Source organism: Lithobates pipiens, unplaced genomic scaffold, assembly GCF_037356315.1.
Source record: "Lithobates pipiens isolate NorthernLeopardFrog02 unplaced genomic scaffold, aLitPip1_a1.2 Scaffold_19, whole genome shotgun sequence".
Taxonomy (NCBI): Eukaryota; Metazoa; Chordata; class Amphibia; order Anura; family Ranidae; genus Lithobates; species Lithobates pipiens.
In genome coordinates, this window is record NW_027507764.1 from 136,083,951 (window position 1) to 136,096,392 (window position 12,442).

General features: G+C 36.0%; 1 protein-coding gene across 2 annotated transcripts in view; it reads left to right on the forward strand.

The window, feature by feature from the left end:
• The first annotated feature begins 1,055 nt into the window (after positions 1-1,055).
• Positions 1,056-12,442, forward strand: part of NPY (neuropeptide Y) — a 46,421-nt gene continuing 35,034 nt past the window's right edge. Inside the window, exons 1-3 of one of the 2 annotated variants that reach the window (XM_077491296.1) lie at positions 1,056-1,214; positions 2,575-2,762; positions 6,882-6,962. In XM_077491296.1, coding sequence (XP_077347422.1) covers positions 2,575-2,762; positions 6,882-6,962 — 269 coding nt within the window. In that variant the 5' untranslated portion in view covers positions 1,056-1,214. Of the gene's footprint in view, positions 1,215-2,574; positions 2,763-6,881; positions 6,967-12,442 lie in introns of those variants that run through there. The other variant, XM_077491297.1, reaches the window with a different exon arrangement.

Consider the following 12,442-nt stretch of genomic DNA (forward strand, 5'->3'; position numbering starts at 1 on the left):
CTTCCAAGAAGAGTTGAAGCTGTTACAGCTGCAAAGGGTGGGCCAGCTCAATATCGAACCCTACGGACTAAGACTGGGATGCCATTAAAGTTCATGTACATGTAAAAGCAGGTGTCTCAATACTTTTGACAATATAGTGTATGTATCCTTGCATATTATTTATTATTAGAGTTAAATTTGTTGTGAGGTGCATGCACAGGTTACAGAGCCCTATGAAAAATATGTAGTTCTAACAATTTTTTGATTGGTTATTTTTGCCACTAACTATTTTTACATATTATCTAGACTTTGAAATACGTGTATATCTACACGGTAGCCTGCACCTGCTGACACCGGGTAGAAAATCAAATACATCCGCTTAAGATAACCGACACAAATAAATGTTTGTTGACTGCGACATTTACATTTAGACTTAAACTACAAGGCAGGTTTATTTGTGGAATATAGCATTTATCCCAACTGGCTGCTTGGCTCATAGACACCTCCACACAACAAATGTCTTTTAGATGCAATCTATAAATGGTTCAGACATTCTTACCCCTGTTCCACCACAGAGTTCAAAATTAATCATTTTCCAAGTCAAAATCTTCCACTTACAGTCTGATGAGTCAGAGAGACGTCATGCACTATGTGTAAGTTTGTGTGAGATTTGCAGCTATAATAGGTTTTTCGTCCTCTGTGACTGCATGATATGCTAATGACCAAAAACAGGAGGGGGGACTTGAAAGTCTTTTAGCCGTCCATTAAAATTATGCTACAAAAAGTTAAAGCAATTTTAACCAATGAGGGGTGCCCTCTGCTGAGGTCTCTTATGTCACTATTGGGTCTATTTAATATAGTTCCAGACAAAGGTCTTATCTTATATTAAAATCTAAAACAATGAATAAAAATAAAATAAAATAAAATGTTACGTGCCCATTCTTTTTTATTTTTTTCCACACCATCAGCGTCTGCCTGCTCGGTGACGCGGATGCTACTCATAGGAGGGAGGAGACCGCTGGTTTGCAGTCACGATTACAGCAGCGCTGTAGCCCCGCCCACACGGGAGAGACTAGAAAAGGCGCAGCATGGCAGAGAGCCGCACAAGCCCGGCGTACAGAGGCTACGAAATAAAGAAGACTAACGCCACTTTCAATTAACTGAGACAAAAGAAGGTTGGCAAGAGAAAGCAAGCAAGGAGACTAAGAAGAAAAGAGAAGATATTTACAGACAATGTAAGTACACTGCTCATTGATTTTCAGCTGCATTGCAATATACAGCGCTGCGGAGCTGTCCTTGGTGCTGAAATGCATCCCACACTCTGTCACTTCAACATCTCCCGCACATCAGTTCCATTTCATTCCTTTTCTACTAACTTTCATCGGAAAAATAGAGTTGTCTTTGCAGCTTGTGAATCTGAAGTCTTTAACCCTATACACTCAGCATACCCCAAGCTGCTGCAGATACATGAAAAGCAACAAAATATTGCTATTGTGTTGTTTATTGTATCAGTAGCCAAAGACTCTATCGATTGTACAATGTAGCTTTTTAAACTTAAATATTGGATTCAAGTTCTTTTAGGTGAAGTTTGTCTAGGTGTGTTTATGGAAAGCTTGTATTGCTAAGGTAAAGCATTGCCAAAGTTGTCAGGACTAAATTCCCACTAACCAGAAGTGACAAAGATAACCCAGAAAGTGTATTTAGTGGTTTAAAAGAACTTTTAGTATCTGCTAATACAGCAAGTAAGCTAAATTAAACATAATTAAACATGTATATACTGTACATCAAATATATTATAAACACCCAGCCCACCCCAAACACACACACACACACACACACACACACACATACACCCACACACACCCAAACACACACACACACATACATACACACATACACTCCCAAACACACACACACACACACACATACACACACCCAAACACACTCAACACACACACACACACACACACACACACACAAACACGTGTTTATTTGTATCGATATTACACATAAGGCTCAATTTTAAAATCTTTAATATGAGCTAAGCATTTTTATTTGTAGGCATGCCACTGTAAATTTGAAATTGTATTTTTTTTCAACTTAAACTGCCTTTCTCTTTTTTTTTTTAAAGGGGTTGATTTACTAATATCTGGTGCAGCTGTGCATGGTAGCCAATCAACTTCTAACTTCAGCTTGTTCAAAAACTTTTACAATAAAACCTGGAAGCTGATTGGTTTCTAGGCAGAGCTGCATCATATTTTGCCCTCTCCAGTTTTAATAAATCCACCCCAATGTATCCTTACCTTGGCCTGCATCTATAGGGTAGCTTCTGTATCTTGAAATGTGATATGTTGCTAATTTCATGGTCTTAGGAGAACATTCTGTCCATTTAACGTGGACTCTTGAGTTGAATATATTGGTAGTATACTTAATGAATGAAATTTAGCAGTATAAATCTGATTTATAAAAAAATTAAAAAACATATAACTATGTAACTAAATAAAACAAAAAATGTTTTTACTGCTGCAAATTAATGATTGTTTTGTTTCATAGATATTCATAGATATTAATCTTGCTTCTGCTGTTTTTATTCAGATGCAGGGAAGCATGCGATTGTGGATGTCTGTGCTGACTATATGTCTATCATTGCTGATCTGCTTGGGAACATTTGCGGAGGCGTACCCATCAAAACCAGACAATCCAGGAGAGGATGCACCAGCAGAAGATATGGCCAAATACTACTCAGCACTGAGGCATTATATAAACCTCATAACAAGACAAAGGTGAGATTGAAGTTCATTCAGTTTTGGAACAGAGAGAGACCATGTGATCTGAAGTCAATTCAGGCTGAGTCCAAGGGGTTGATTTAATAGATTAATAAACTGTTCACTTTACAAGGGAAGTTGCACTTTGCAAGGAAATTTTCATCAGTGCTTAGTGAATGAGGCGAGGCTCTGCTAATGTCTATCATCCAATTACATGAAAGCAAAAATGCTGATTATTTTATGCTCCTTGCACATAATTGGATATTCTTTGCAAAGTGAAAGTGTACCACATTCACTAGGCTCTGGGGTAGAGGCAAAATGCAACTTATCTGGCAAAAGAAACAGCCTATTTGCTTTAGTAACTCATCCCCCAAGTATTCTGTTGATACCCAACAATATATCTAGCATTTTCTTTTTACGTTTAACAATATCAAATTCATTTTATAATGCAAATAATGCAAAAACTCAAAGCAATGAGCTTTTCTTAGTATTAATGGAAAAAAAAAGCTGATTTCTGATTTGCCTCTATGAGTTATTGCACATCATAGCTCCTTGCACTGTTTACTTCAGTAGGACCTAGTATGTTCAGAGCATGGTGGTCATGTTGGAGTCAAGCTTTAACAAAAAAAAGAAAAGAAAATTCCTTCAAATCTGCAGTTCAGTTGGCTCATTAGTTAATTGTAAAGCGTATTAATTAAAACCACCATGAGGTCCATCTTTATTGCAGCAATTAAGTAGTAGAAAGTTTGGTAACACAGTTTCACAGATGTGGAATGATAAAATCATGGCTTTTAGGAATCCTTCTCAGACAAGCAAAAGAGTAGACAATATTGTGTCATCAATAGGTTAGTTTTAATTTTCAAGCACATATAGATGGGTATTTGTAAAATAAATCCTCTACAATTATGAATATTAAAGAAAGACAATATATATATGTAACATAGTTCCAAATATAGGCAGACTTATCTAAAAAGGTTAGAAAGCAATGTGTACTTACCCACAGCATGCATTCATTAACTCATTTTCATTGTTCTAATTTCTATATAAGTACTGTGTATTGTTCTAAGTAGAGAGGAGAGATGAACTATGATTGGTTGCCATGGGCTACTGCACTTTGTGCAGTATTGTGTTTTTACAGCACCCTTTTAATTTATTCCAAAAAAAGGAAACCAACCATGCTAAAAAAAATGTAATGGGTCGTCCAAATTAAAAGCAGCCAGCTATCCCATGAACCGACAACCCAATTGTTAGTAAATTTAGTGCAAATTTTCCATTGTTTCCATGTAATAACATATTTTTTAAGTTATACATATATCAAATAGATGCACTTTAGTTGTTTAATTTACTGGATTGAATACCTGATGGCAATAGCAAGTTTTTTGATTTTATGATTAGAATCTCAGTTAATTCATGTGAGTGAACCAACTCTCACTGTGATTTGTTTTTTGGGAATTCTAAACTGATTAGTGTGAAGAGTTGAGGCAAGGCAACAGAGATTTATGCATTGTGACACAGTGCCCAAAGAACACTGTTAGAGGAGTTGATTAAAAAATATTCAGAAGCAAATGGCATGCAGTGGGAAGTCAGAACTGCCCGAGAGCACTGAACGTGTAAGAAAAAAATCATATCCAGCTTGAAACCAAGCCTTTTTTTATGCAAGAGAGCCATCACAATGCGAAATAGGATGACAGATCAACTCTAATAGACAGTAATAGGTCCCGAGGGCATTTAACACCCAGTTGAATTTACAGACACAAACTCAAAAGACATCTGAGTAAGAATGATTCAGAAAGGTAGTTATGAAACTGAAAGCACCTTAGTAGATTATAACAGGTGAACATAGAAAATCTATAAGTGAAGTTAGTGCTGACCAAGAGCATGGTGGTGTCCTGGCTCTCTTGTTCGAAGCTAAATAACACAGTTGACCATAATAAAATGTAGTCAGTTGACTTCTTGACAAAATATTTTAGTTCAATATTGTTTTAAATAGTATGTTACAACTTGAAATGTGTTTGAACATAACCGATACAGAGTTGCCAAGCATAACGCACCATGCTTCCAAGTACAGTATGGATAGGTATGTTGGCAATTTATTTGGTAATGCAGCATGAATGCAAATTACAATTTGTACCAGTGAAAAAAATCCATAGCAACCAGCAGATTTCAGTTGACTATAGTCCAATGTAGATATTGATCACTAGTAGACATCTTTTTTAATTTGCTATTTAGCTTAAATAAATGCACATACTGAAAACAAACTGAGCTCCCGATGAAACTTTTGAAATTATGTTTTGTCAGACATGTGTAGGTAAATGTTCTGATGACACATATGGGGTGACTTACTAAAGGAAAACATGTTTTCAACTATCCAGGTGAACCTGTGATCATTTTAAACATCCACTCCACTGAAGTGAATGCAGCTTCACTAAATAAAAAATATTCTATGAATGCACAAGGCTCAATTCACAAAGCGTTAACACAATGATAAGAATCTTTTTTTAGCCATGTGACTTAAAATTTTAAATCTCATTGGTCTCAGCTGAAAATAACTGTCAGTTTTAAAAAAAATAGGGATCCCTATCCTAATGTGTTAGCTTTGCAAATTAAGCTTATAGTCTTTTGTTATAGTTTTAGCATGCATAGCCAGGTTGCTTTGCAATATTTTGTGGAAACCATAAATAATATGGTATATTTAAAATGCCTTTTAAAGAAAAAAAATGACAAAACTGTGTTGCTGCGAACAGAGCAACAATATGAATGCATTGATTATTAAATCCCCAACCATAGCCATGAACAATCAGCGTGATATCAGCCAGTAAGAAAATGCCACACACAAATGTCATATATTATTAAGAAGCCTGTGTCTTAATTTGAAACATTAGTCAGAAAATGACTTGTCAAAGAGAAGGATGTGACATGAATCTTTAAAGGCTTTGAAGTGAATTAAGTGTCGTAGTCTGAGGTCTCCAGATCAGTGAAGACAGGCTGATTTACTAAAGGAGTTGAGAATGTTTACACTTCAAGAGATCCTCTTGAATTATCCAGTTATGTGCAGGTGAAATAAACGGCAAGAGTTTTATTTTTCACATGATTGTGTAATTAAAATGAATATTTACTCTTTTTTGTGTGGACATCCCAGCTCTTTTAGTAAATCAGTCCTATTCATTTCCAAGTATTCATACTGTTCCCCAACTATTTTGCCATAGACATGCAAGGCTTTCTTATTTCTTGTTGCTTTCTTATTTCTTGTTGCTCTAATGAACTATAACATGATTCCCCATGCTATATGCTCTACAATGTACTGGCTTCCATTTCCCCCCATTGCATTTGTTAATAGAGTTCACATTAAATTATTTATATAATTTACTTTTGTGAAAGATATCCAATTCTTGCATTGAGTATTATCCAGATTAACAGCTTATATTATGAGAACAGATTAAATGACGCATATTATAATTATTTGACATGTCTTATAGATTATCTACAGTGTGTTCACATTTTGTATGTTTTAGTGCCAATCCCAACACAACTATGAAACTTACCATAGCTACTTTATTGTGTATGTGGAAATGAATAATATAAATAATATTTGATAATTATTACCAAATACAAATCATATTCTCTTCATTCCCAATTGTATTTCTTTAATAATGTGAAGAGTTATGTAAGCTAATGTGACCTCTACATGATTCTCGATAAAATCAAGTTAATTCTATAAATTATGTGAGGCTAGATATGCATGTCTTGTTTTATAACCATGGACATTATTGCATCAAATTCTTTTTTTTATTCTATATAATTCATTTTCTCATGTGAGTGAAAAATTATAGCCTGAAACTTGTATTTTTTGCAGTTCTCTTGGAGGTTGGTTCATTTGTGGCTTCAGTGTGTGACAAAATGTTATAATTATTATCTTCAGCTACATGACTGCCATTTAATTACATGGCTAAGACAATGCAGCTCAGCATGCGTATAAGTGAGTGTGACATTTTGTAGCTGCTTTTCTTCTCTATTGTATTACTGTAAGGGTTACAAATAAAATTTTATAATAATACCAAAACATGATTATATACCTGCAATTTTTTTTTGTTTTTTTATTATTACTTTGGTGTGATTGCTCTGTTTTTGGCTCATCAGATATGGAAAGAGATCAAATCCTGAAGCAATGCTGTCAGATGTTTGGTGGAGAGAAAGCACAGAAAACATTCCTCGATCCCGGTAGGAAAATCTTTAAATTATTATTTTGTATTTTACAAACTTTTTTACCTATAAATGTTTTTTACATATGTTTCCAGTGTTGTATCATGGGATATGAATAAATGCAACTCCAAATAGAGAACAAAAGAAAAAGGGTTTTTGTGTATGTCTGGAGGGGGTCTATAAAAAATGTATTTGTCAAATTTTCAAATACATATACATATTCATTATTTGAAACTGGCACAGCAACCTGTGCATGTGTAAGTTTATATGCTACCCTGGCTCCAGTTGTGTGCTTGTAACAAAAATTGTTATGAACACACATGTATAATACATAGATTCCAATCTTTGTAGACTAGGATTGCAGTTTTTTACATTGGCACAGTGCTGGCAGCTAAATAACGGCACCAAATAAGATATTTAGAAGAAAAATCTCTAGGTCATGATAGAAAAGTAAGGCATCATCTGTAATTTCAGCAGCAATCTTAAAAAATAATGTTCGCTTTCAAAGCCAAGAAAAATAGTGCACAAATTACGATTTCATCACATTGTAAAACAGTTTACATACGAATAATAGCACTGTGTTGTCATAGGCTAATGTTTTATTTTAGACATTTAACTCAAGTCATTCAACTTCAATCTTGAGACATTTTATAAATTCAGGCAAAACTATAGTTCAATGAATTTTACATTGTGTTCACATTACTCAGTCCAAATAAATAAAAGCTTCTTTTTACTCTTTTCACCTTTTGAAAACCTAGAAAATCTGTTCACAACTTTATTTAAAACACAGCAAGGGCAAATATGTCCAATAGTTTGATATATTTTCTAATAATATATCAATCAATAATAATAATAATAATAATATCTAATGTTAACATCTACTTTGCGTGTCAATGATTGAACACGTGTGTTTAATTTGCCAAAGGCTTATCCAACAAGGCCCTAGGACAACATGTATTAGAAATCATTTAACAGCCAATGCTATAATCCAGCTGAGTTTTATATATATAAAAAAAATTAAAATAATAATCCATAGCAGCTACATGTATAGGGCCTTTTATAGTGCTTTCTACTTATACTGCAGCTTCTTGTATATGACCCTGTGATGTGCACCCCCCCCCCCCCCCCCCACCTGCATTAGAAGATTTGGAAAAAGGTGGTAACCACTGAACTTTTCTCAGCATCATATGAATGGCCATTCCACAAATAAAGGTGCAAATAAATCTAGGAATATAGGAATTTAGATCAGGGGTCTTCAAACTTTCTAAATAAAGGGCCAGTTTAGACTTTGGGGGGGGGGGGGGCAGACTGTGCCCAGTGGGAGTAAACTATTCCCCACCTTTGGTGTTAGGGGATAAATAGTTGGTGTCAGTTTTCTTTTGACAGTGGAAGGAATTATGACCCATCATTGATGTCAGTGGAAGGAATAATGCCCCATTGTTGGTGTCAGTGGCAGGAATAATGCCTCTAGGGCCGAAAAAAAGCAGTCAAAGGGTCATATCTGGCCCCAGGGTCGCAGTTTGGAGACCACTGATGATTTTGATAATTAGACAACCAACTGGAAAATTAATACCACGGCAATCATTTAAGTTACTATGCAGAGTCGTTCTCAGAGTTAGTTTTAATGCAAAAAATGTAAATGCTTGGTAAGCGTGTTTGTACAATGAGTTAGCAAGAAGGGATGCTTTCACTATGTTAGCCATAGAACAATGCATACAGTTTGTATTTTAAGAGATACCTTTTATTGACCAACTCACTTTATTTAAATTGCAAACTTTTAGAACCCCTTTGAAGCCTTCATTTGGGAGAATTGCATAAAACTAAAGGAAGGCATCTAAGGAAAGCTAGGGATGTAAGGGGAAGCTTGTATCCTTAATAATTTAAGATAGTCAATAAAAAGTATAGCTTAAACTACAAACTTTCTACAATGAATTAGTGAAGATTTAAATCCTTTTTGCTCTTTGAAATATTGTACCTATATTTACTGAAAAAGTCATTTTTTCTCTCAAATATATTGGCGAATTTACTATCTTTTCAAGATTTTCTCTATTGAACTCAGTACTTTGACTGGTGAGCTGTAGCCAGATATGCAGCATGAACAAGCTTGTTAAATAAGGATGATGAAGTCTACTGAGAACAGTTTTATTGGGTTGTTTGTTCCATTGGCAGGTAGAAACTGCTTTGGCTATATTTCTACATTCCTCAAACTTCAATAGATTGTGCAACAAAGTTCAGTAACTCTAGCTGCTCAGAAATCATTTTCAATTACAGTTAACTAGATTCATATTGGTTTCTATAGGCTACTGCAATTTGACCTGTTAATTTGTTCTTTGCACAACCTTAATGAATACGTCTGAAAGAGACTGAAGCCTCTTTTCTTGTTTTTTGGAAACAGTAACACAATTTAGGCAAACACAGTTAAAGAAGGAACTATTGTGTGGCTAGCAAACATCCTCTGGGATATGCACAATATGAATGCTTAATTTAAGTGTAAACCTAAACATTCAATAAAACATATTTATAACATAATAGCTTATCCTCCACTTGTTTCAGCATTTTATTCTTTTTAATTTTATTTCTTCTATTTGCCTTTTTTTCTACATGGATTTCCTGCCAGTTCCATAACTTCTTGACCTAGGGTGACAATGTATCCTGAACTGACATAATGGGCGTTATTTAGGAAAGGCAAATCCACTTTGCACTACAAGTGCAAACTACAAGTGCAAAGAGCACTTGAAATTGCACTGAAAGTTGGAAGTGCAGTCGCTGTAAATCATAGGGGTAGATCTGAAATGAGGGGAAGCTCTGATGATTTTATTATCCAATCATGTGCAAGCTAAAATTCTGTTTTTTTATTTTCATTGCATGTCCCCCTCGGATCTATAGTGACTGCACTTCAGTACAATTTCAAGTGCGGTTTGCACTTGTAGTTTGCACTTGTAGTGCAAAGTGGAGTTGTCTTTAGTAAATAACCCCCATTGTCCCTTTAGGTTGTACTGTGGACTACAAGCTGTACGTGTATGTGATACACAGCCAGCATGTACAGACCAATAGCTCATTTACAATTTCAGCACCACCCACAGCCCCAGTAATTGACATAAACTCCCAAAAGCTCTATTGGCTGCACACTTGGTGGCCAAGTCATTGAGGTGAGCAGTGCACCTGTGTCTATGACATGGGTGCAAGTATTAGAAGCCTTCAAAGAGACTGAAGTGGATCTGCACAGTGTATGGTGTTTAGAAGAGCAACAGTTAAGTTGAATTGTTTTTATTTATCCTAGAAATGCATCTAATAGAGACACAGTGTATTTAAATGTTTTGTTTTAGGAAGATTTAATTATTCTTTAACTAGGTTCAATAAAAGACCTGTAGACATCAAGTCCAACCTTTCATACACACTACCAGTTTTGATAGTTAATCTAGTTGAAAAAAGATACAAGCCCATCCAGTTCAACCAACACAGAAAAAAAACCACATAGAAAACCTGCATACACACTATCCTATACCCATAGCTAATCCAGAGGAAGGCAAAAAAACCTCAATAAAGCATGATCCAATTTGCTCCAGCGGAGGGGGGGAGGGAGAATGTTCCTTCCCGATCCCCCAATAGGCAATTGGATACTCCCTGGATAGAGGGATTGAGAAACAAAACCTAAGATCAATTCCATGTATCAAAATATAATGATTCTAGGCTTAGGTAAAAAAAAAAAAAACTCTTTGGCATTTTTTTTAAATATCTTTTATTCAAAGTTTTGTTCAAGTACAATATAAACAATGATCAATAAGCGTCTTGCTTAACATTTAAAATTGTCAAATATATAGCACAAGAATTACAATCACAAACAAGAATGGGGGGTAAGGTCTATAGGAAGGTGGGATAGAGTGGGGAAGGGTAAGAAGGAGTGTCCCCTGGGGTATAAAGATGAGAAATCTTTAGAAACAATCACATTTGATTCAATATGGTTCTCAGTAATCCTAGAATTCAAATAGTGCAGCAATGTTATGGAGCTTACAATGAAGTAAGGGTAAAAAAACAATCAATCTCCCTGTCGTTTCACCAACATGCTCAAAGCAAGCAAATCTTTCCACTAATGTCTTCATTAACATTATGTCATTAAGGATCTGGGTCCACTCTAAAACTTGTGGTGGGGCTGTTGTTTTCCAGTGCCAAGAAATGGCCTCATGTGCGGCCATGAGACAATGTTTCAGGATGCCCTTTTTGATCTCTGAGATGGACCCAGGGATCATAGAAAGGAGAGCCACTTCAGAGGCGGATCCCACGTTAGCTATACACATCATATAATATATAGTAAATAAAGCCTGCCAGAAAGGAATAATAAGATATGTAGGTATGTGTCCTCTTTGTCTGAACACTAAAGTATTTTTAATGACTGTTATTGATGTTATCATCACTGGTGCCATAAAGAGGTCTTTCCTAAACCTGTACAGAAATTCCATCAATGATGAACGCCTTGGGCAGCTAAATTGCACTGCTTATTTTATGTTAAGTTACTTGCACAACATGTACTGCAATAAAACCTTTCACAGCCTGACCATAAGGAGCACCTATCCACAGTAACTCTTTTTTTCTCCATATGCAACTGACCTCTTTATTTATTTGCTAAATCTTTTTGTTGACCTTTGACATTTCCTAATTTGTAAGGTCACCTTTTCTCGAAACAAAACAAGCCCAGTTTTTGTAAATGTCTTTGTTTATTTATACATTGGCTTTTATCTTTTTCTGCAGCGGCTGCTTGGCATTACATATTGCAGCTTCATTACAGAGAACCAGTATTCCTAATCTTTATCCAGCTAATTTGTCCCAGCTGTATGGCCTTTAATGTAGAGGGGAGAGGGGGAAATTAGAGTTTAGGAGCATTAACATACATTAACCCTTTATTGACGGCTATACGCATATATGTGTCAGCACAGGCTGGGCTAAATGCTCTGTTGCCACACTTTTGCATATCTGTTTTTGTTAGCTAAATAATGCGTACCCAGCATTGAAACCAAGTTGTCACTGACAGCTCTTGGTCTCGGAGTAATGGTCAGAAGTTGTTAGGAAGGTCTCCCAATGCCATTTATCACTATTATAGCCATTCAGAATGATCACTTGTTTAGGAAGCCTCCACTCTATTCCCTAGGCCCCATTCACATTTGCTGTTTTGGGATCTCGAGCAGAATCACTAAAATTCTGCCCGCAATCTTAAAGAGGGATTCCACCAAAAAAAAAAATATTAAAAGCCAGCAGCTATAAATACTACAGCTGCTGACTTTTAATAAATGGACACTCACCTGTCCCGGGTTCCAGCGATGCCGGCAGCTGAGGCCGTTCGATCGCTCGGCTCTCGGCTGCTGCCGCCACCATTCTAGGTGAGGGAATCAGGAAGTGAAGCGAATCGGCTTCACTTCCCGGTTCCCTACTGCACATGCGTGAGTCGCGCCGCGCAATAGGAAATCTCCGCGCTGTCACTGGGACCCGTGTGTGTCCCAGCAGAC